The sequence below is a fragment of the Falco cherrug genome, chromosome 10 (genome assembly GCF_023634085.1).
Source record: "Falco cherrug isolate bFalChe1 chromosome 10, bFalChe1.pri, whole genome shotgun sequence".
Taxonomy (NCBI): domain Eukaryota; kingdom Metazoa; phylum Chordata; class Aves; order Falconiformes; family Falconidae; genus Falco; species Falco cherrug.
In genome coordinates this window covers 29,699,170-29,723,965 of record NC_073706.1, presented here as the reverse complement: position 1 = coordinate 29,723,965, position 24,796 = coordinate 29,699,170, and the positions used below count along the sequence as shown (strand labels likewise).

Here is a 24,796-nt window from a genome sequence, read left to right as displayed (position 1 = left end):
CTGGTTGTTCCTTGATACAGCTGCAGAACTTACTTTATTTGTCCTGGAGCCTCTATCCTGCATCCTGCTTTCCCTCACTGCAATTCTTAAACCTGTTCTTAATCTTTTATTTTTTACTTGGTACATCTGATTCGTGAAACTGCTTCGGATTGTAAAAAGAGAAGACTAAAACACTTGTCCTGAGTAGCACGGCTGCAGTGGCCATTTGTTAGGCTTTGTCCTCATTTCCAAAGACTATTCCCCATACCTTCATTAACTGTTGATGAATTTAGGCTTTTCTGTGTGCTGTCCTGTTACTGTGAAGAATGTCTCTGTCTCAAAAAGGCCCTCAGATCCTTCTATAAGTCAAATAGACCAGCAAACTGGACCTTCTTGTATAACCTTTTTCTGCAGAGAAGCTGGTATTGCTATATGCTAACTTCTAGTTTGCTGCAGGACCTAGGACTGCTACTTCTGCCTAGAACAAAGAACTCCTGGTTTACTTTTTTTTTAAAGTATTTCTTGAGCTACCACCATGGAATTCCTTTTCAAAATAATGCATCTCATTTTCCCAAAATGTTTTCTTAGTGATATTACAGATTGATAGATATCTCTTCAGTTCCTTCAGTTCTGGATTTTTTAAAACTATTGCTTTATGTTGAAGAATTAAATGAAACCATGGAAATGGGATTTGTAATTTCTCTCTAGTTGATGCTGCTACTCTTGAAGACGCACTGTTGCCACTGGCCTAGATTGGGCTACAAGGAAACCCCCTTGCATTGCCAATACCAAACTTCCCAGTGACCTGGAATTTAATTCCTAGTAATGGTCCCATGTCCATTTCATGCCCTTATTCACAGAGAGCCAAGGACTTTTAACAAATATAAATCCCTGTGAATGGTTCTGAATGCCACCTCAGGAGAAGAATTGACGCCAGAAAGCCAAGGGGAGAGGCTAGGTCATTATTCTTCATACACATACATTCTTTGTACAGCATCATTGGTGTGAGGCTGCATGTAGGCAAGAATCAGTAGACTGCGTGAGTGTGTTTTACCAATCTAGTGTTCGGACATGAACTTCTGCTCCCGGAGCGTGGCAAGATGGAATAATAAACTTGGGAGGGAAGGGCCCTCTGGGCTATGTTGGTGATGAATTAGCATGTCTGAAGGACTGTATTTTTAAAAGATGTGCAGCACCTGACATGAGCTGCGAATTGCCTTATAAAATTAACAGGGACATTTAGTAGAAAGATTAGTCAGTACTCATTTTAGTCTAATGAATAAACAGGGGGGGTTTGTTGGATTTAAAGGGGCTTTTATGTAGGATTTTGAGGGAGGGTAGAATTCTTCTGGTTAAAGTGGGTATTTTATTATAAGCTATTGATGAGATATGATTTTTCTAGGTGTTGTTGAAAGTGTTGTATCAATACAAGGAAAAGCAGTACATGGCTCCTAGAGTTCTACAGCAAACACTGAATTACATCAACCAAGGAGTGTCACATGCAGTCACCTGGAAGAATCTGAAACCTCACATTCAAGTAAACCATTTTTCAGGTTTATTACTTAGATGACTCAGTAGTACATTAGTCAGTCTGTTGTACAGTGTTTCTAGCCTTGTTTGAATTTGTTTTTTAGAGACCTCTATTATAAATGGCTGGTGGAAGGAGTTTAAGCCTTTTTGGTGAAGGTTACCATGATACACAAGCAAAGCTAGCTAATGGCTTTTTTTGCTGTCAGTCCTCTGTGCTTTAATACATTAAGGATTACAGTGTAACACAGCAACAGAAAAAAATTGGAGATGGTGTTAATTACTGAATTTATGGCATTAAATCTTCTTCACATACCTTTATCCAAAGCAAAACTAGTAACTTGCGCTGTATGTAGCTGTACCTTAGGTTAAAAGATTCTTTTTTTTTTTGTAAGATAGCACATAAAATCTTCTATGTCCATATAGTTTTAGGATGTTACCATTTTATATGAGAAGTGCAGGATGGATAAAATCTGTGAGATACAGGACAGAATACAGAGATTGATTTAGTAGTGCTAGTCTGTTTTCAATTATTTTTTTTTTATTGCAGGGAATTATCCAAGATGTTATTTTTCCATTGATGTGCTATACAGATGCTGATGAAGAGCTTTGGCAGGAAGATCCGTATGAGTATATTCGCATGAAATTCGGTGAGAATTTGAAATCTACTTGTGTTAAAATGTGACTTCACACAAAGATCGGGGGTTTACATCTTTTTTTATAAAAGTATTGGTGGCTTTAATCTTGATGAGAAAATGAAAAGAGAAAACCAGTTTACATTATCGAAATAATATAACTTCATATGGTTAACTTTTGGATATACTGGTAGAAATGACAGGTAACATGACAGTCAACAATAACACAGGTGTTTCTGCACTTGAATAAGGAGTTATTTTTGACAGTTATTCTTGTAAGTCAAACAGTCCAGGTCTTGCTAACAGTAATTACATAAGGTGAATGTTATTACAAGTTTATGTATTATTTCAGGCCCTGGAGTTTTTTTTATAGTCTGAAGGAATTTCACACATGGCACAGGTCAGAACAGATTTACCGTAACAGTAAATGAAACACTATGAAGTAAGCCTACAGACATCTAATTTCACCTCCTGTGGCTTGTTACTTTGTTGTTGTGGTTGACTGCGATTCTGTGCAGTCCTTTCAGGCTGGGGAAGAAAGAAGATACTTCAGACTTCCTGAACAGATTTGTCCCTTTACTGGGACTTTTATGTGCCTAGAACAAGGGATCCTGATGGGTTTGAGAGTTTCTTATCCCTCAGGTCAGAGGCAGACCTGTAACCAGTGCAGGTATTATACAAGGCTCTGATAATCCTTTTCTGCAGAGGAATAAGAAACTGACCATTTTTAACTCAATCAGTTATGTGTCCCTGTAAAGCAAATAACATACATGTAAAAATTCGACCTCTCTGTTTCTACCGTTGAAAAAGATTTATCTTAAAAATAAGGAAGACTTACAATTTCAAATTAGACATGTAGAGCCAGTGATCATGAAAAAGGTGAACCACATGTATCTGCGTATTTCCAACCATGTGTTACTGTTTTTTGGTCTTTGGAATACCTGTAGTAAGAAAGTGTGATTGACCACCAGAGAAAGGAAAACTGTTGCTCTTTAGTTTCATATTAAGTCACTGGATTGCGTTAGGATCATGAACCTTAAGGACCAAGATTTATAGCTGTTAATATATTTACTCTAATAGATGTATTTGAAGACTTCATTTCTCCAACAACTGCTGCTCAGACGTTATTGTTTACATCATGTAGTAAAAGGAAAGAGGTAAGCTATTAAAGGATTTTACTCAAATACATTTGCTAGATTTATAGTCCCCATTTGCTGAAAGAACTACTAATAGGTTTTACTTTTCTGTTCTCTGTCATGTCATACATGTCATGCACTAGTCTGTGTATTTCTTCATTTCCCAATTCCCCTATGACCTGTCTATTAAACATCTTCTGTGTTTATAACACATAAAACATTATCCAAATTCCAGACTTGGAGCAGATTATTAAGCATTTCTGGGCACTGAGAATGGTACCTGAGATGATTGACTGAAATACTTAGACTAACCTTGTCAACGTGTAATCTAGGTCTTGCAGAAGACGATGGGCTTCTGTTATCAGATTCTTACGGAGCCAAATGCTGACCCTCGTAAGAAAGATGGTGCTTTACATATGATCGGTTCTTTGGCTGAAATTCTCCTAAAAGTAAGCATAACAAATCTGGTGGGGTTCTGATTATTTTTTAGTTTTCTTTCACATGCAGTGTCTTAGAAGAAATGTGGATAGTTTTTTGGGTTTATGTGTTTTTGAATCACTACTAGTTTTTTTAAAGCTGTTGATCTTGAATTGTTTTGGTTTTGTTGTCAGCTTGATTACACTGTTTTTATTAGGTCATGCTTGAGTTAAAAAGGAACTTAAAACAATAATTTTAAGTTCTCCGCTTCTAGTAAGCGTTGCTACACCGTTTCCTGTGCTATACTTAACTACATTCCCTTTTTTGAGGAAGGAAGGAAGGAAAAAAAAAATCCATCCAGTGAGAGTCTGTTGATTTAATTAGGTCTTCTCTGTGTATAGAAGAAAAGAAATAAAGTGAAATTAGGAAACTTGCTTTATTAGAATGGCACCAAAGAAAATGCAGAGCATGGACTTGTATCTGGACCATGGATCTGAGAAGTTTCCCTGACCACTTTTGCCTTTGATGCCAGAGTAGTGTACTGCCAAGCAAAAGGTATCTCTAGGAGTCAAAAAATGACAGGAAATACCACGTCACTATTTTGACTGAAAAGTATAAAGGCCCATGTAGAATCCAAGTTTAATTACTAATACAGGATTTCAGTGTTGCTTTAATGGGCTTTAATAAAGGGGAAGTTATGTCTGAGGGTTTTGTTTTGCTGTTTACACTTCTATATGTGAGATTTTTTTTACTGGATTAGAAATGCATTTTTATATGAAGTTCTTAACTGATGTGTTTCTATTCATATTCTGGCAGAAGAAGATCTATAAAGATCAGATGGAATACATGTTGCAGAATCACGTGTTCCCTCTCTTCAGCAGTGAGCTGGGTTACATGAGAGCACGGGTAAGAAAGCATAAGGTTTAGTGTTGAGATACACTGTCTAACTGAAGAGTTCAGGAATATTCTTTAAATTTTTCCCTCTAACAAATGCACTCCCTTTTGCACCTTTCCTGTAATAAATTGTATGCTTATTTGAGAGATCAGTATCAGTCTTCATGTATGATTGTAGATGGTTACTGTGTAGTTTTAAAATGGCTGCAGAATTGTGTGCATAGTTTACCATCTGTGTCTGGTGGTATGGTCTGTTTGTGTTTTGCATTTAGACTGTACTGCTCACGCAAAACCTGTGGCCAAAGATGAACTTGAGATCATAGTACTGGTCGAGTGATGTCTGACAGACAAGCCTCCCACTGGCCAGCCTCCATACTCTCAAACATCTTCATCTATTAAAAGTTTTACAGTATCTTCAGACTTCATAATTTTTGTAGGTTGGGTATACATGTCGATAATCCCGTTTGTAGGTTTTGTAACTCTGAATTTGTTCAATGTCTCTTTTTCAGGCTTGTTGGGTTCTTCATTATTTCTGTGAAGTCAAATTTAAGAGTGACCAGAACCTCCAGACAGCCTTAGAACTTACAAGACGGTGTCTGATAGATGATAGGGAAATGCCTGTGAAAGTGGAAGCTGCAATAGCACTTCAAGTTCTGATCAGTAATCAGGAGAAAGGTAGCCCTCTTTTCTTAAAGCTACAGCAAGGAGTAGGCATTAATGGAACAGGCGATGATTCTGATAATGGAATATTGCAACGTTCAGGGAGACTTGTTCTCTTCTTTCTTAATGTTAATTTACTTTGTGTAGTTGTAATCTGTAATGATTTATTGTAATTTTCTAGCTGATTTTTTTAATATATTTTTTAATAAATAGCATCACAATTTCATGGTACAATAAATCCAGTTTTCCATCACCTAATCATTAACTCATAAACACAGTGGCAATAAAAGCATATCTGTCTCAGTTTCATTCATATTAAATTTTTTTTTTAAAAAAAGTTGTCTTTATCCTGGCAGGCTTAACATTGCTTAGTATTCTTGAAGCGGGTATAAAATCCCCAAAATGAACATAAATTTCAAATTAAATACCTTGGCTAATGCACATGTACTCATTCATGTGCAATTAAAATTTGCGGTGATAAGTAATCTTGCATTCAATAAAGACTGTAGAACTCTGGTTATCATACTTAAGTTGTCATCCTTCTGGTATATATTTTAATTAAAAAAAGCTCAGAAAGTTAGTATTGCTATAATGATTTATACTACCCATAGTTTTGGCAGATTAATTTTCAAACAGTAAATATTAATTGATTACATGTTGGCTTTCTTATCATGATGCTGTAGTTCTGTAAGAATGTCAATTCAAATATTTCCACTTGCTTTACAGCGAAAGAATATATTACTCCATTCATTAGACCTGTAATGCAAGCTTTACTTCATATTATAAGAGAGACTGAAAACGATGATCTTACTAATGTGATTCAGAAGATGATCTGTGAATATAGTGAAGAAGTTACCCCAATTGCAGTAGAAATGACGCAGCATTTGGTAAGACTTTCTGGTGACTGAGGAAGATGTTTAATATGTGAAGGATTGGTATTTAAAATTAAGATAGGTATCCATTGATCAATAGGTGTTGTTACACTAGACTGCTTAAGTGGAATGGTATAAGGAATTTTTTTCTACATTTAGACTTTTTTCTCAGAAGTGGTTTAACAACTTTAAATGGAAATTTCTAAACAATTTTAGAAATGTTTGAGAAACCTTTGTATGTATTTTCTCCTGATGGTGTAATAATGAATTTTGGTAGCACATTTTAGGTAGCCTCTACAATGTGACATAGGTTTTCTGTTTTGAAATGGGAAAGAAAAAGAGCAGGCTTGTAAATAAGAAAATTAGTGTGAAAGTAACGTTATATTGTATGTAATGTGAAAGTTAAATTGAATCTCCAGGAGAAATTCCGAGCTTGAATGACCGTATCTAGCAAGCTGTACTAATGGTTTCAAAAGCAGAGGTCAGCTCAGTGCTTCCCTGTTAAAGGCCCTTGCCTCAGAGTTAAAACTAAATTGTTTGCATGTCCTCTCTGGAATGCCTGCAAAGTGGTCAGTCTAGTTCAGCTACCAGTTCAAGCCAGTGTCAGAAAAACTTGTAGAAAATGTGTTCTTTTACATAGAAAGTATTGTCATTTGTACCTTTTTATTCATGAATGGGTAAAGGATGACAGCTCAAATGGCTTAATGCTCAAATTTTATAAATCCTCAATACAGACCCTGGAATGGAGCAGTCTCCTCCTAAGATTCATGCATGTTTTCTTAGCAGAAGTCCTCCTTAAATTGTGTAGAAAACCAGACTTGCACTATTATCTTAATCTCCAAGCACATCCTCATTAACTGACATATTTATGGGTGGTTTTGCTGTTACATGCAGGCAATGACATTCAACCAGGTGATCCAGACTGGACCAGATGAGGAAGGCAGTGATGACAAAGCAGTGACAGCAATGGGGATCTTGAATACTATTGATACGCTTCTTAGTGTAGTTGAAGATCACAAGGAAGTAAGTAAAAATTACTTTAAAGCTGGTATGTATTGTCTAAGGCACTGAAAGTCTTTGGTAGTTTCAGTGTTTGTGACACTGTTATCTGAAAAAACTGTCCTTTCAGCCAAAAATGTCTTAAACCAGAAAATAATCAACACAAACAAGTTGTAGCAGAGTGGCTCACATTTCTAACACAACATGTAGTAATAGAGCATAAACGCCACAAGAATCCAGGTTCCTGTTCAGATAGGTGGAAGCAGCTTGCCTCTCACAGATGGAAGGGTTGGCTCAGCTGGAAAAACCCATCTGATTTGATGAGGTGTGCCCTTCAAAGAAAATAGGTAAAACTTTAGTTAGCTGTGAACGTCAACTCTGGCTGAATTGGTTTGCTCTCTGCAACAGAATCAATGTCTGTAAACACAGCTCTTGTGGCTGTGCTGAATGAGGGGGGTTTTTACCTGCCTAATCGGCACTGTAGAATTCTCCAATGTGATGAAAACTTCCATTATTTAGTTTTGTTGTACTGAATGGACTAACTTCTGTCCAGAGTACAGCTTGTTCAAAAGATGCTGTTGCTGATTAAAATCTTTCTTGACTTATTCAGTTACTGTTTTTTGATAAATACATGATAGTTTTTTGGTGATTAGACAGTTCAGTAATAATTTGGACTCTCGGGGCTCTGAAGACTTTACTATGGAAGCAGCGTAATACAAACTTTGAATGCCCAAGGGTGGAATCCGGTGCTGCCATGCAATAAACCAAGGACCAGTTTGGTTCATTTACTTGTTGCTAAAGCTGCTCAGCAAGCTTTTCCTGTGCTTATTTTTGTCAGCAAATTCTTCCTATCTAAGTGAAAAGTTTGTGTACCAATATGCTCGTCTTGAGGTACTCAACTCTAAAATGTTGATCAGTAAATGTTTATATTTAGAGACATGTCATGCAGGATGACCACTATTGCAAGAGTTAAATTATTTAGCTGGTTAGTCTCAAATCTTGGTCTGCATAGCTAAGACCAGAAACCCAACCCTTACTTGTCCATATGCAAGGTGAGTGCCCTAAATAGGTTAATGTCTGTTTTGTTAGCTGTTCCATGAACTTAATAAATACTAATTGGGAAGAGTGTCTGAATCTGTAGACCAGTATTTAAACTGTCCACATACTTTATGAATATCCCAGGCTAGGTTTGGGAGGCGGTTTGATACTTGTTTGGTTTTGTGTGTGTTGTGTTTTGGTTGTTTTTGGTTTTTTTTTAAATTCACTTTTCTGGAACAGCAGATATTTCCTGCAACTTCTGTTGCTTACCCTTTTGATATATTAATTTACTTAATGTGTTTTAATGGGACTGAACTGTTGCGTAGGGTTACTGTCAGGCTTTTCTTTTTAAAGGAAACTGTATGATGAGATTCTGCAATAGTCAAAGAATATTCCCAAACCACCTTGTATTAGAAGTTATCTTACAAAACCTTAACTAAGAGTGCGGCTCCTTTTGCATTTAGTGCGCTAGAATATGAGAAATTTGGAATTGTTTTGAGAAGACTATATTGGATAACTAGAAACTGCTTTGAGGAATTTTATTTTAAAACGTGTTTCAACTCCAAAGTATTGAAAATAGTAACAAATTTTCTTTCAGATTACCCAGCAGCTGGAAGGGATCTGTTTGCAAGTGATTGGAACAGTTCTGCAGCAGCATGTATTAGGTATCTGTGGTTTTGTTGGTTTATTTTTTTAGGTGTATGGGATTGGCATTAAATTTACCTAGGTTATCTTTGTTTTAGAGTTCTACGAGGAGATCTTTTCCTTGGCTCATAGTCTGACCTGTCAGCAAGTTTCTGCGCAAATGTGGCAGCTTCTTCCTCTTGTTTTTGAAGTCTTTCAGCAGGATGGCTTTGATTATTTTACCGGTAAGTAATACAAATAAATCAGAAAGCCAAATGGTTTCATATATGTGATTTCCACCATACAGTGAACTGCATCTTGATTGAAATGTTAGGAGAGCACTGAAGTGAGCTTAGGCTTGAAGTATTTTATTCTGCTGTTGCTGCAACCAGACCTGTTTGGCTAAAGCATCTATGAGTAGATATGCACTTATCTTGGCAAACATTAAGCAAGAACTGTAATTAACTTTTAATACGTAGATGTCAACCTGATTTTAACAGCTCGTCTAATAAAACATGCAAACAATATCTAACTGATCATTCTTCTCTTGATGCAGACATGATGCCTCTCTTGCATAATTATGTTACTGTTGATACAGATACACTTCTGTCAGACACCAAATATCTTGAAATGATCTACAGTATGTGCAAGAAGGTAAGTAGATTCCTTTGTGATAAAGAAAACCTGTGATCTCTCAAGTAATACAGCTAAACTGGGTACTCTTCCACATCAGACTGTGAAACTGAAGAATTTTGATGTCTGCTCTTAAAGCATTATGCTTTAACATCCTCTGTGATTCTCTGCAAGTTGTTGCAGAGAAATTTAAAGAGATTGCACCACATTTCGGATAGATGCTTTTGCTGAAAGGGAAGAATAAATGATGCACAATAAAAGCAGATTAAACAACACAGGGTTTCGTGTATATGGGCATGCAAAACATACACGTATTGCAAAAGGTAGATGGTTTCTTTTATTTGAGATGTGTAGCCTCACTATGGCTAGGGTACCACATACTGTATTATGCTAAAGGTCTTAAATCTATTGGCTAAAACAAGTGAGGGAGGAAAGTAGAAGGATAGGAATAGGAAGTTATTTTCCCAAGTTCATCCCAAGTCAGTGATGAAAGCTGGGAGCAGAATGCAGTCATTCTGACTTGTTCCAGTCTCTTTTGGGCAGTGTTTCTGGATTTAACTTAGCTTCTCAGCTCCTGTGTGTTATAGGTAGCTGCCAACTGGGCTTTCATAATCCAATCAATATGTAGAATACAAAGCTTTCCAAAATGTTAGCCTGATGTGAGGAAATGAATGCTTCTTTATGATGGTGTTAATATTTTATAATCTCTAGTCGTCATCTGTGGGGATATCATGTGTTGTCTCTACGTAAGAACAATGGTGAACTGTTAGATACCCTGCCCTTGGTATTTCCCGAGTAATTCCTTTGAAGATGTTTAAATATTAAAGTGAATAATTCTTGCCAGCCTTTATTTGAAACCTGGGCTGATTGGCTGATTGTAAATACTTGAATGTTTTATTTATATGAAAAAGAAAATTAGTCTGTTATAACATCTTAGTGATTAGTGTTTTAATAGCTGAGCACAGTGAATTTTTAACACAGAAATTTTAGGTATTGTGTGGTCTCCCACTGGATATCCCAAATTTGTAACTATCATTTTTTACAAAATTCAGTACACGAATGCATAAGAAAATTTTGTTTTGTGTATTGAAGTAAACATTTGCAAAATGGCAGGTGATGCTTATACCATTACTCTTATAAGCTCTGCGTCCATGAAGTTATTGAGTATTTGTACATGTAAATTAGTTTCACCCGCATGCAGCAGTGTTTCAGTCTCTAGTCATGACACTGAGGCACTGCTATCGATTTGGCTGCTTCACTGATGGAAGCTTATTTTAGCATTGCATCAGGGTGGGTAGACTTAGATCAGCTTTTCAAAGCAAAGCCACTATATAAAAAATAGTTCTTGAAGGGATATCATCAACAGTAATTGTTATTTTTCAGGTCCTCACAGGAGTTGCTGGAGAAGATGCAGAATGTCATGCAGCAAAGCTGTTAGAAGTAATTATTCTTCAGTGTAAAGGGCGTGGCATTGATCAGGTTGGTAATAACTTTGGTTGCTATAACTAGTAATTAGTTTTTAAAAGGTTTTATTCTCCAATACAGATTGATTATGTGTTAATGTGAGTCCCATTCTGAGAAGTTTGTGTAGCGTGACTAATCATCCTGTCTTGTACTTCAGTGTTACTCAGTTGACAGCACTGCAGAGATACTGCACACTTTGTCTCCAGAGTTTAGGACTCTGTGCAACTCAAGTGTTTTCTTGAATCTTCAAGAGGACTGGTTTAGGAGCATCTTGATTTTAAAAAATAGATTAATTATATTCTAAGTAATTCTAGTGGATATTCATTAAAATTTTTCAATCTGTCAAGTTAATAGCCTTGAAATAAATAAGAATAAAAATGCAGTTCCTAGAATCCCAGTTAATGTCGTAGAGGAACCGGGGACTTAGTTGAAATTTGGGAGATTATTCTGCGTGCTTCTGCTGTGTACGTGACAAGCACTTCCTAATAGCTATTTAAACATTTTTTGCATGCTTTTAAATACTTGTGGATATGGTCCCTGGAAACTTTAATTTATGTGAAAGAAAAATCTTTTATAACAATTTTTTTCCAGTGTGGCATCTCTAAAGAGACGACTTCTTTGAATAGCTGTTTTCTTGGAATGTTAGTCGTATCTCTTGATTTTGTTGTGGATATCAAAAAAATGACTAAGTTGATTTTTCTGGACTCCATAGCGTACACATTTTCTCTATTTTTTTCATTTTTTTTAAACACAAGATTATAGAACCAGGATGTTCTATAGTGCATCTACACAATCTACAGTGCATGATGTCACAAAATCCATGTGCTCAGAGCAGATTGAATTTTTCACTTTTTTATTTCATTTTTGTATATGACTTCTGCTAGCAATCAAAAACTATTCCCGTTTTATGCCACCTGTATTTATATGCCAGACTGATTTTATGCTCTTTCTCAACTTCACTGTGACATAGAGAACAAAACACTATTTTTGACCACTAAATTTGCAACTGTTCTTGCTCTTCAGTGCATACCCTTATTTGTGGAAGCTGCATTAGAAAGATTGACCAGAGAAGTGAAAACCAGTGAACTGCGAACAATGTGCCTCCAGGTTGCCATAGCTGCTTTGTATTACAATCCTCATTTACTATTAAATACATTGGAAAATCTTCGTTTTCCCAATAATGTGGAGCCTGTCACTAATCACTTCATAACACAGTGGCTTAATGATGTGGACTGTTTCTTGGGGTAAGCATTTCTACTTGTGAAGATTTTGCTCTGTAATACACCTCTATATTACCTGGTTGTGAATCGTAACAAAACTTGCAACTTTTGTGCTCTTTTGTTTTGTAGACTTCATGACAGAAAGATGTGTGTGCTTGGCTTGTGTGCTCTTATTGATCTGGAGCAAATACCACAGGTTTTAAATCAAGTTGCTGGCCAGATCCTGCCAGCTTTTATCCTTTTATTTAATGGATTGAAAAGAGCATATGCCTGTCATGCAGAGCATGAAAATGACAGCGATGATGATGACGAAGCTGAAGAAGATGAGGAAACAGGTACGAAAACTGAAACACCACTGTTGCTTTGTAGTTTTCATTTTTTCTGATGGAGATGCAGAGTTCCTTTGTGGAATTCTTCAGAGTTCCCCAATTCCAAAAATCAAAAGCTGCAGTAGAACACTGGACATCTCTTAATGACTTTCAAGTATATCTGGCTTACTTTCCAGTCCCTCTTAAAAAAAACTAACTTCCTAGGCTGAGTTGCTGCAAAGTTACATCAAGCTAGCTTTTGTGTGAGGATGCTGTCATTGCTGAAAGGAGTTGTTACTGGGGCATGTTTCCCATTTGAGTGATGGTAAGAGTCAGTAGAAGGAGTTCCCAGGAATCCTTCTAATCCGTCGTACAGTTTGGACTACGCATTACGAACAGTCACATGAGCTGCTGCTGTTTAGCTGTGTATTGAAGATTAAGGTTCTTGTGATTCCTCCCCCTGCCCCGGGCACCCCAAACCAAGATAGTCTCAACTTCATCAGCCTTTATCAACTTTCTTCTTCATACAGTTATTTCACAAACTGTCACATCTTTTGCCGTCTTCTTTATATGAAGTTCAGTATTACCTGCAACTTCCCCATACTTCTTTCTTCCACCTTGCCTATACTCTGCTTAAGCTTTGAGCTCTTGATCCCTCTTTCTATCTTCCTGTTATCAGCCTGGTGTCTTTGAGTGATTGTTTGGAACAGTTTTCCACACTCAATACCTTTTGGCTTTCATCTATCTGCTTAAAACCCGGGTACTCTTTGATCACTGCTGTTGAATTCTGGACTCTCCAGACCGTTGTCATGGTACATTATTTGTACTGTTACATTTTCTATTTATCAAGCATTCTTTTCAACAGCCCTTTTGAATGTACCTTTAAAAATGCTTTCATCAAATTATTTCAAACTTTCTGTAGAGCATGAATATTGCTTTACTTAAAGTTTTATCAAGTGCTGTTCCAAACTATCTGTAAATACGTTTTTCTATACACATTTTTATGACAATGAAATTTTCCTTTCCCACTTAACACAGTTGGCATAAGTGAGGGAAGAGGGTCTTGGGGGGGAGCCATGACACTAGGAGAGGAGTTGAATGAGCTTCCCCCTTTGCACTCTGCGTTACACTGTTACCAGTTCCAATGCCTGTTTTTCATAATTAGCCATCTTCCTAAAGAGTTGTTCTTCATATTCTTGAAACTTTTTTTGTGTATGATATTTAACTCAGAGGAATTGGGGAGTGATGAAGATGACATTGATGAAGATGGTCAAGAATATCTAGAAATTCTAGCAAAACAGGCAGGTGAAGATGGAGATGATGAAGACTGGGAAGAAGATGATGCTGAAGAGACTGCTTTAGAAGGCTATTCCACAATTATTGATGATGAAGACAACCCTATTGATGAATATCAGATATTTAAAACAATTTTTCAGAGTAAGTAACTATTTCCTTTTCTGGCCAGCAAGTTAAAATATAACTTAATTTTAGTGTATACTGTTGTCGGTTAGAACCTTTTGAAAGCTTCTGAACGAGCTTTCCAATATGCGCTTCAAACAAGTTCTTGCTTTGGGAAGGGGAAACATGGTTAAACTTACAGAGTAAGGGGGGACACCTGAATGAATTTATGGTGGGAGGGAAGAGGTCAGACCTTGTCTTAGTGTTTCTAAACATCTTGAATTATGTAACCCTAGCAGAATATTATTTGGATTAAAATGGCAGTGAGTTAGTAAGCTTTGAGTTACAGCATGTTTTAAAAAATGCTTTTTTGCTTATGTTTTCTTTTGCAGCAATTCAGAATCGTAACCCTGTATGGTACCAAGCTTTGACACAGGGTCTTAGTGAAGAACAAAGAAAACAATTGCAGGACATAGCAACTCTGGCAGATCAGAGGCGGGCAGCACATGGTATTTTCCCCCCTTTATACCATTAATTGCTTCTTTTGCTGTTTGAATGCTGTTTATAGACTCAAGAAGCATAATACAGAAAATGCGTATAATTCAAGCCTGATAATGTCTTCATCAAAGCAGGGTTGTTCTGCATTCCAGAGGTGTTTGAAAGCTCTTGAGATTGTCAGGTCACAAAGCCTCAATGCACAAATTGTATGACATACTGCAGATGTAAGGAATGATAGAAATGTCTTAAGTGGCCAAGTAAATAAAAGAATATTTGTCATAATTGTTTGGATTTGAAAACAATGGAATTGATAACCTGAAGGTGGATGGACTCTAGGTATGGTGACATACACATGAAGTGGCTGATAAATTATTTCCTGATATGACTTAGTCCACCTGGGATGGACCATGATTTTGTGGGTGGGGGAATGCCATTTATGGAAGTAGTATCCATCTGTAAAGCTACATCATTAAGCCTAGTAAATATTTCAGATTGTTTTTCTTTAATACAGATTTAAAAATATAGGAAGTGGGCAGTTCCTCAGTTTTTCTTTCGTTGTGCAAGTTTTCGCAGGTGTTTGAGAGTAAGTCAATATATGTCACTTGCTAAAGTCAAGGCTGATTGTTGAGTGACCAGTCCAGTCTCATATCCTGCATCTTGTTGAGCAATTACTACAAAATGTTTCAAAACAGAAGTTCAGAAATCTTTAAATAGAAAGATTGGTAGTAAGAATGTATGTTTTGTAAGTAGTTTTATGTCAGAAAACAGCCTAAATTACCTCACAAAGCTTGTAAGTGTCCAGAATGATCCACTTATAATGGGTATAAAATAGAGTTTCACTGTGACCCCTGTCAAGCACTAGATGTCATAGTGATGAGATTATATATGCGTGCATTTTATGAAAAAGAAGGGGGTTGGTGGTTGGGGTTTTTTTTGGTTTTTTTAGCTGCTTATTCATAGAGCAAGCTAGGTTCAAATTATGAAGTCTAACTTCAGCAACTAGATGCTTAGGAAATTAACGTGTGCTGTCCCAGCATACTGATACTCTGTTTAGGCTACCTAGCAAGCATGGAGACGTCCTGTTAGAAGGGTTTGGAATGTAATTATTTCATTAATGTAGCTAAGAAGAATTTCCATAAGCTAAGAGATAATGTCTTTTGTGTGCTGCGGAGCTGGGAAGGAACAAACGGATGCTCCCCAGGTCACGTTCTCCCCCTGTTCGCCATGAGCTATGGCAACATTTTCCTGGCCTGTTTCCAAAGAAACAGAGACAAAATGCAGATCCTCTAGATAATGAGCTGTCCTGTGTTCCCAGAAAGAGAGACTGTAGCTATTTTGAGGTAGAAGAAAGCTCTTAGACAAGAAGTAAGACTTGAGTAAGCATTGTTGTCTTGACCTGGGAATAATACAAACCTTTTTCTGCATTATCTAGATTGTAGTAAAGGTACAACCTAAATTACCAACCTAATTTTTAGTTGTTCATATATTAGAGCTTGTAAAAAGCAGTCTTACAGTACTCTGTGAAGGATGGGCTATGCAGCTAGTAAAACCAAATAGCTTAAGTATCACTGTAAGTTATAGGGATGGGTATGTGGACCTCAGATGCCTAAAGATCTTACTTAAGGTATAGTTGAAAATGAAAAATGATAAACTTAGTAGTTTTCTCTTAGAGTTACGTTATTTGATCTAGTAACCTAAACTCCCAATTACCTGCTTGCGTATGGGTGAGGAAATGCTTGTGTGATTCAGCTGGTATCTCTGTACTGCTTTTTTGTACATGTGCGCTGTTACTGATTTGACTAAAAAGTCTGTTAGTGTTAATCGGAAAGAATTAGGTGCCTGTTAGCAAGTTTAGAAGTCCAGCATTCATTCAGGTCCTGTTTCTGAAATACAAAAATTACATACCTGAGTCCAAAAGCTAGAGTGTGGGCTTTTTAAAATATAAATTCACTTAAGCATAGCTGTAACAATATTGAGAGATTAAAATAAAAAAGAAAACCAATCCGTCTGTTGTTTGGGGCCTGGCACATTTCCACTTTGTGGGTGCTGATTACTTTGTTGGGTAATCCCAGGTTAAACCTGCATCTCTGAAGACTCAGAATGGTCAGTCACGATCCTAATCTGTCTTCCCCCCTACACACACACTAAAATATCTTCCTTCTGTTTTTTTGTTTTGTTTTAGAATCCAAAATGATTGAAAAGCATGGAGGATACAAATTCAATGCTCCAGTTGTGCCAACTTCATTTAATTTTGGAGGCCCTGCCCCAGGAATGAATTGAATTATCACTTTTCCTGCTACTGTGTGATTGTAGTGAAGAGCTTGTGTTCCTCCCAATAGTGGTTCCAGAACTGGTTCATGTTATCTACAACTCACTCTAAACTAATTGATAAATAGATTGGACAAAAGCCCCAGAAGTGGGACCTGATCATGCAACCTAATACTGGAAAGCAAACCAGAGGTTTTTTTGAAGATAGGAAGAATCTGAATTTAAAGCTTCAAATGACACACTTTGGAAATCGGAAATCAAGAGGAGATGTCATGAACACAGCTTTTCTTTTTCTGAGGAAAAAAAATTAGGCATGGGCTGCAGGACTATTTAAAATGTCTCATTTACAGTACAAGCTAGAAGGCAGACTTAATTTTTACACCTGTGGCGGTATGAGTATTTGCCCGATTTATTTCCCTTTTCTCCCTTCCTATTGGGTGTCTATTCTTTTAATGTAAATAAGATAAGGTAATCAGATAGCCTTACTTAATCTTCATCATTTCCATATATCAAGATTGTTCATATGTAGAATATTGGACACTTAATGTAGCACTACATAACTGATAAATCTGTAAATGAATTAGCACTTTCATATTGAAACAAGCCTGCTAGCCTATGTACAAAAATAGCAAAATGTTTGCTGTTTATAAAAAATAAAAATAAAAAATAAGGGATGTATTGGGGAAAATAATTTCGAGTTATTAATTTAAAATGAACTAGCAGTTTTGTACCTGGTGACTTTGTGGTGCAGTCACCTCTGGTTGTGACTTGAATTCGGTTATGTAAAAAGGGGTTAGTGATATTTCATTGCTGCTAAAAAAAAAAATAGCAACACCCTCTGTGTCCTTTGTTTTTCTTAAAGATCTCACTGTACAAGGTGAAATTTGGATACAAATGTGTACTGTAAAAACTGAGGAATAAGTTACCTGAAGCAGGTAAATAAGGTGTGAAGTTCTGCTCTTGAGTCGACTGAAGTGTGTGGATGAAACATCTATATATATGCAACCTGTTAAAAACACAGTTTGATTTGGCTAATCTGGGCTATGACGTATGAATAGTTTCCCACACCTAATTTTGCAAAATAATCTTTCCAGCACGTGGTAGTGCAGGTGCACTACCCTGCATTTCATTGTCCCTCTTTTTGCACTCCCAGCATTAGTGTGTGCTGTTGTCTGCCTGATCCAGACTGTATTTGAAGTTTTGCCAATCTTTCATTTTTGAAGCCACAATTTTCTTCCTTCAAAGTTGCTATAGTAACTAGTATTTTAGCTAGAGAGGCAAAATACAGTTCCCTCTGGGACCACTATCAAAACCACTGTATGAAGAAGCCAGCAGGGAGATGCTGTGAACGGGTTGGCTTAAATGCCCCCTTTTTCTTTTCTAAAAGCAAAAATTCAAAGGTTTTTGATCTTGCCTTGAGATCATTGGTGTCAGGTCTTTTAAATCAAATGTTTGGTTTGTTGTATTTTGGGTTTTTTTTTTTCTTTTGGCTGTTTTTATATAAAAATGTCACCTGCTGTTACAATTGATATTAAACATCCTACCTTAATTTAATGTAAGCCTCCAAAATTTAAATACAGGTTAAAAATAAACTGAGTTTATATCTGTAAAAATGAAATGCACATATATATATATTATGATACTCAAAATGCAGTCTTGAGAAAATTGGTTTGTGTGGTGTGGTTTTTTTGCATCAGCAGAGTAGCAGGAGTTGGTGGTTTGGGGTTTCATTGATGAGCTGACCAGCACCATGCTCTGCTTTCCATTTGCTGCACACCCGCTAGCGCTTCTCTGGGCAGGTGTGTCATGGGCTTTTCCAGTCACTCCTCTCTGGTCTGCCTTCCTTCGGCAAAGAATTCCCTGCACACAGAGTGCTAATGTGAGAGACTGAGCCAGGACTGTAATGCCATGTTGCCCTAGCCAAATACCAAAGGGATACTTTAAAAGCAAATTGTGGATTTAAAAGGATGGATATTGCGCCTGATGTGAAAAAGCCTAAAAAAATTAAGCCTTGAATCAGAGTATCCATTATAGTAGTGGTATGAGAACCATGGTAGTAGTTTTGAATCTTTAACTGACTGGCCAAGTACATATAGCAGAACTGGGTTTTTTGTAAATGTGTAATTCATGAGCACGTACAGGTGTACTCCGGCCTCAAAGTAATCTCTAGACAAGGTTTTATTTTTATAGAAAAAGGTGACAGACATAATTACAGCATGCCTTTTCCTGTGCATTCCTTGACCTTGAAAAATGCCCAGTTTGACATAATTTTTTAACATCTGCTTGTTGGATATCTGCTCATCTTGTTATACATACCCCAAAAATGTAAGAGAACCTTTTAGTACAGATGAGACACTCCTGCCTCATGGCAGAAGATGTGATAGCAGCAGTGAGAAGGCTCTTACAGACAAAGCAGATGAAAAAAAGAGGGGAAAATCACCAACTGTAGTGCTGTTGTCATTTCTGGAACAGTTACATTTTTCAAGTCACAAGTCAAGGGAATAATTTTATCTTGGTGTGAGGAATACAGTCTTGCTTCAAGGGTGCTTTTATGTGTCGCTAGACTGGTTAGCAAGGAGCATCTTTTTTAAGAATGGATCTAGAACTTTGCTTTCCTTTGCTCCAAGAAATGTATTTATATAAATTGCAAAACAATTTTGCATTGTTGTTGGTGGTGATAGTGCATTTTGTGATGCAATATATCAATTTCAGTGATACACTCATGTCAAATTTAAAATTGATCTTCCTCCTAGAACTTGCACTTATCCGTTCCATTTTCAAGGATAATGCAACTCTAAAGGAAGAGCTGGGAAATTTAAAAGCCTCTGTTTTTTCTATTATGGAAGATCTCCTTGGATTAATAAACATCTAAAGCAAATCCTTATCTTCACTTATTTCAGTGTGGTGTTTTGAATGTAGCTGTATTCTTACAGTACTTTGGAGTCCTGTTGTAGTAGCTCTAAGGTTTGTACTTGCCTCCCTAGAATATTTCTTCCAGCAAATGTTAGGCATGACCACAGTTCTCTTAACTGCGTGAAAACATAAAAGGCTTATGTCATAGACTATTTTTTAACGCGTTGACATATTGGATAAATTTAATGCCCTTTTTTCCTAAATTGGTACATGAAAAGAATTATTAATAGGTGTCAGCGTAGTACAGCAGAGCTCTATTCAAATCTCTTGTAGCCTAGAATTACTACTGCAAGATTCAAGAAGGCTGCAATGGATTAATTACTGAATACCTGACAATAAACATGCAGATGATTTTACTTGTGCCTAGTAATTGATACCTGCTAAGTTTTATGGGTTGATTTTTTTCTAAGGGAAATTTTTTTCCTGTTGTTATCTTGATGATAAAAACATGAAGCTTCTCAGCATGTTTTGTGTTTCCATGTTTCTGTCAGGTTCCCTTTCAGTCCTTGTAAGTAGTATCTCTTACTAACCATTTTCATTTCCTGCATCTGCATTTGTGCCCCTGTAACTCCCTTGGGATACTGCTCAAACTGTAAGCACTTTGTACTTAAGCAGTTCCTACCATAGGCAGCCACGCGCCTGCTGATGCTCCCTGTGTGCTTATTCAACTCCCAGCATTGTTTACCTGTAGGCTTTGATTTAAATAAATGTGGCCAAGTTCAGGTAACGCTGGTCCAAACTTTCTACGTGATTTAAGACTTTACCAGTCTTCCATGACTTGGGCTACCTAGTTTATATCTTTGGTGTAGGATCAGCAGTGGATGAATACTGCTTCTGAAAATGTGTGCAGAAGTGGGCATTTGGTTTATTTCAAGAAATGTAGTTGGGAAGAGTACTCGCTACACTTCCACATTTCTTTTCAATACACTATGCAAATTTTAACCTCAGTTTGTCAAAATGTGAGGAAACCTTGGAATGTCCAAGGTGCTCTATTAATGTTGTTGTGCACTATAAAAGCAAGAGCCAAGTTCTTCTCTTCCCTGTGCTCTGCAGGACCTTCCACATGCCCAGAACCAGGAGTGTGGAAAAGGTTGGGCTGGAGGTATGGTGCTGATTATTAGTTACTTTGTAATCAGCATGTACCTTATTTATCTTAAATGGCATGTCATTGCTTTGCACTTCAGAATGGGAAATACCAAGTTGTAGGATTTGACAGAGAGGGTAACAAGTAAACTATTGTAAAGGAGTTGGTAAAGGCAAAGCAGTTTTATCTTGGCTATTTCGCTGTTACTATACTTAAAATCAAAATGATGGCTGGAATTTGTATTTTGGGTGAAAGTTTCCAATTACAAAACAGGAAGGGAAACTATTAGGCCTGTTCAGGGAATACGCAATTTTTGGCTGTTTGTACAACTGCAAGAATTCACAACTATTATTCTGGAGTTTGAGCTAAAAATTCTTACATGCTTTTATATCAGCCATGATCAGAGAGGTCAAGTAAGCCCTACAGAGCTGGGCATGTTGTCCTGTCATGGTGATGGCTCATGTTAACAGCACGGGGGGTTTCTTGAAAAATCACCTACCAAAATAGCTGTAACGGCCTTTAATTGCCTGTGGAGCTGGTGTTGGACTGCTACACGTTGCGATACCTAAAACTCACGGAAGGATAAATATTCTCGGGCACAGCTCTAAGATCAGTCCTTAGCCGCAGGAGCTGGGCTGGAACGGCAGCCGCAGATACCGCGCCCGGCGGCTGGAGAGGGGCAGGGCGGCCGCCCCGCCGCGGGCAGCCCCTCCGCGGCCTCCGCGGCGTCTGGTCCGGGCTCAGCCCGAAGCCCCGGGGCCGCCCCTGGGGGCCGCGCCGGCGGGGCCGGAGCCTGCGGACAACTCGCGGCCGAGCCGGGAGGCCCTCCCCGCCGGCGCCCCAGCTCCAGACGGCCGCCTCCCCCGGGCCGCGCCGCTCCGTCCCCGCCGCAGGGGGCCGGCTGCACTGCCGGGGGCAGGCGCCTCGGGTCGCGTCCAGTCCCCCACCCTCGCTTCCTCCCTCCCCCCAGCCCCCGCCAAGGCACCGGTGGCGTGCCCGAGCGCCCCGCGGCCAGGCACCCTCCCCGGGGAAGGAAATGGCGCCCAGCTCTCTCGCTCCCCCGCTGACGCACTAACGCCTCACTCCCCGCGGTACAAAATGGCGGCGGCGGCGGCCCCGAACCCAGCATAACTGAGACGCCATGAAGCCGCGGGGCGGAGCCGCGGGCGCCTAGCCAATGGGCATTGGCGCGGGGCCTGGAGGCGCCCAATGGCGAGCGGAGGCGGTGACGCACGGCGCGGCGCGCCCAATAGGAGCGGAGGTAGCGCTGCGCGCCAGACCCGCCCGCACGGCTCGGGGCGGCGCTGAGGCGGGCGGGCGCTGAGGCGGCCGTTTCCTGTCCTGGTGCATGGTGGTCGGACGGAGGAATTGTTGGAAAATTTCTCGGCGAGGTTAGTATATAAATGTGTTTTTACCCAGTGTGCCTTATTCTAACCACCGCCATCTCCGGCTGGGGCCGCCGCGCCGGGCCGGGCCGCCGCGCCGGGCCTCGCCCGCCCAGCCGCGCGCAGGCAGGCGGTGCGGGGCAGCGAGCGGGGGCAGCCGGGCAGCGCCGGCACCGACCCACACGAATAAAGCCGCGGCTCCGCCGCCGCCCGCTCCGCGCCGCCCGGCCCCTCCCCCCGCGCCGGGCCTGCCCGCCGGCATGCCGGGCCGGGCCCCCGCCGCCCCCCGGGCCTCGGCCGCTTCACCCCCACCCCCACCCCCACTCTGGCCGCCCCCTCGCGGGCCCGGGCCCGTTAGCCGCTGCGTCACGGGCGGGGGCTGCCGGCGGCGGGCGGTGCGGCGAGGGGGCACTGGCATGCGCCCTGTCCCGCTCCCGCCCCGCCGCGGATCTGGGGTCTTGATTCATTTTTGCATTTTCTTCTTTTCCCTTTGAACGTGGGACTTAAGCCCTGGCGGCGGGTGGGCTTGCGGGGCGGCCTTAGAACAATTGCCCGCAGAGCTGCCGGGCCCGGCGCGCCCGCCGCTGGAGGAGCAGAGCGCCGGCCTGGCGCGGAGCCGCTGCTGCCGGCGGTGCTGAGCTCCGGTGCGGGCCTCGCCCCCGGCCGCTGGAATCGCCTGGTTTCGTTCGCCTCCTCTCTGCTCACCAGCATACCTTGCAGAGGCATTTTAAGCGGTTTATAGCCTGCTCTGATCGTTTCCTTCAGCTTTTCTTGGCTAGAACTTGTCTAAAACAGGATAGCGAGAAGCTGCTCTAGAAAAATCTGCAATAACGCAAAGTTCTTTTATTTTCTGTTAAGGTCTTATTTGCGGTGCTCGTTCATCAAGAAAAAAATGGGACTTCCATGCAACTTAAATTTTCTGTTAAAACAAGCCTATGGTTGAGCAGCTCAGGTTATGTATAAAATCTTTTAAGGGTTTATTTCAAACTGGCAAAGAAATACGTTTGACATTATATGCAGAGCGATACCAGTACATTTAAGGAATGCTATTCCTGTTTCTACTTCAACCTCACAATCTTTCAAAGAAAACATTTTCCCTTGTCATACTGTTTCCTCAGGGTTCTGCTTTGGGTGTTGTAAATCTGTTACAGCTTAGGGGACTATATAACAGATATTTCTGTCATAGCTTCAAGGTGATTGTACCTGAAAAATTAAATTTGTTTGTCCTTAAACCAGTAGCTTTTTCAGGGATGCAGTGTGTGCAGTAGTGTATTTTAGCTTCTGTCTGTGAGCATATTGCCATACAGCTTTATAATGGCACAGTACAATATAACCATATTTTCATGGCTTGTTTCTTTGTATTTCATGCATTAAAGATGTGAGCTTTTAAGCTGTATGTATGTCAGAAGCTATTCATCTGAATCACTGCAGAAAATGAAACTCGGGAATATGTAGTCAAGTAGTAGATCATTGTTTTGGTAATAATTGCAGCTTGAATGAGATGTAAAAATAAACATCTGAACAGCTTTGAGAAATTATTTCACATTGCATAATTTACATAAACCGCTGTCATTACTGTAACAAAATAATGTTTCATTTCTAGTATCCTATCTGAGGAAGAGTTATTTTGCCTTACATTAAAGGCTCAAATAAAGCAGATGCTTGAGCAAGTGTAAAAGTTTCCGTAGCTGGAAAGTCATGCAGGCTTTGCTCTGTCTTCATGCCTGTGAAGCATTTGATGCTTAAACATCAAAATACTTCTGTCATGAGCTGGCAGTCCCTTTTCTTGGAGGAGATGGGAGCAGCAGTAATAAAATGATGAATAGTCCCTGGTAACGGTGCCAAAATTAGTCTGTAAATTTGTTTTTGTCTCTAGAGTATCTCAAATTATGTACTGCTTCAGCTCAGCAGCCTGCTGCTGGCGCGTGTTTTGCTGTCCAGGAGAAGGGAGTTGGTAGGAGTTTGGGCAGTGGACAGGTCTAAGCAGCAGCAGGCTGTTGCTTCTCTGCCTACTCACAGCCGTGCTGGCGGCACGGGGGCTGCCGGCTGGCCCACAGATCTGTGGGGTGTGCGGAGGGGTTAGGCTTGAGGGTTCCTCAGTTTAAGTTTGGTGGTGGTAATGGTCTCTCCTTGGACACCATCTTTTTCGGGCATTCCTTAAAACGTTGTGTGTGTGTGCACCACTTACGTATTGGCCTCTATAAAATGTGTAGATTGTGTTGAAAAGATAACAGTTTTGGACTGGGTTGCTTCTCTTAACAGTGTACTTGGGATTCCTTTAGAGTGCAGGATTTTGAGCTTTCCTTGCTGTTGCATTAAGTCTTGGCCTTAAGAGTTTTGGGTTAAAACATGCTCAACATAGGTGGAGTCTTTGAGAAACACTGTTACTAAATTCTGAGGAGTCCTTAGTTGGCAAGTGTGAAACGATTTGTTTTCCAAAGCGTAGGGCTTAGCTGAATTTGGCCGAGTTTCCACACACAAAGCAAACAGCATACTCCTTATAATCGGGGCAATTCTTCCCGCTTCAGGCATTGTGATGGACGGAATGAAAATACTCACCAGGAAGGTCTGACTTGTCTCAGTGCTTTTGTAGTCCAGCTCCTTCATTAGTCTTTCCTGCCTGCATTTTGACTTGTACCCTCTTCTTTGATCATCTCCGTGATTTCTGCTTCCCACGCCGTCTTTTGTAACTCCTGCTGCCTCTGACGTGTATGTACATACCATAGCATCCTAAGCCAACCTTTGTTTGCCTTTCCTTGCCACTGGCTTCTTTCCTGTGTTGTCACATCTCTTGCACATTTCTACAGCTTAACAGCATGCTTTCTGCTCTTTCTGCATTAATAG

At 39.7% G+C, this 24,796-nt stretch overlaps 2 protein-coding genes and 1 non-coding gene across 8 annotated transcripts in view; all 3 read left to right on the top strand.

The window, feature by feature from the left end:
• The window catches only part of IPO7 (importin 7), a 38,014-nt gene extending 18,560 nt beyond the window's left edge, over positions 1 to 19,454 (top strand). Inside the window, exons 9-25 of the mRNA XM_055721570.1 lie at positions 1,382 to 1,516; positions 2,057 to 2,156; positions 3,222 to 3,298; positions 3,610 to 3,726; positions 4,511 to 4,600; positions 5,098 to 5,263; positions 5,975 to 6,135; positions 7,015 to 7,143; positions 8,756 to 8,822; positions 8,901 to 9,026; positions 9,338 to 9,435; positions 10,798 to 10,893; positions 11,902 to 12,122; positions 12,228 to 12,433; positions 13,637 to 13,843; positions 14,197 to 14,313; positions 16,485 to 19,454. Coding sequence (XP_055577545.1) covers positions 1,382 to 1,516; positions 2,057 to 2,156; positions 3,222 to 3,298; positions 3,610 to 3,726; positions 4,511 to 4,600; positions 5,098 to 5,263; positions 5,975 to 6,135; positions 7,015 to 7,143; positions 8,756 to 8,822; positions 8,901 to 9,026; positions 9,338 to 9,435; positions 10,798 to 10,893; positions 11,902 to 12,122; positions 12,228 to 12,433; positions 13,637 to 13,843; positions 14,197 to 14,313; positions 16,485 to 16,582 — 2,211 coding nt within the window. The 3' untranslated portion in view covers positions 16,583 to 19,454. The remainder of the gene's footprint in view (positions 1 to 1,381; positions 1,517 to 2,056; positions 2,157 to 3,221; positions 3,299 to 3,609; positions 3,727 to 4,510; positions 4,601 to 5,097; positions 5,264 to 5,974; positions 6,136 to 7,014; positions 7,144 to 8,755; positions 8,823 to 8,900; positions 9,027 to 9,337; positions 9,436 to 10,797; positions 10,894 to 11,901; positions 12,123 to 12,227; positions 12,434 to 13,636; positions 13,844 to 14,196; positions 14,314 to 16,484) is intronic.
• Positions 4,795 to 4,976, top strand: LOC114016811 (small nucleolar RNA SNORA23). The gene has a single exon (XR_003561510.1). It is a non-coding gene; the product is annotated as a small nucleolar RNA SNORA23 (small nucleolar RNA).
• Positions 19,455 to 21,838: 2,384 nt separating the features above from the next.
• ZNF143 (zinc finger protein 143) overlaps positions 21,839 to 24,796 on the top strand; it is a 41,865-nt gene continuing 38,907 nt past the window's right edge. For 2 of the 6 annotated variants that reach the window (XM_055721564.1, XM_055721561.1), the window contains exon 1: positions 21,845 to 21,958. The gene's annotated coding sequence lies outside the window, so the exon portion shown is untranslated. The other 4 variants (XM_055721562.1, XM_055721566.1, XM_055721565.1 and 1 more) reach the window with 4 other exon arrangements.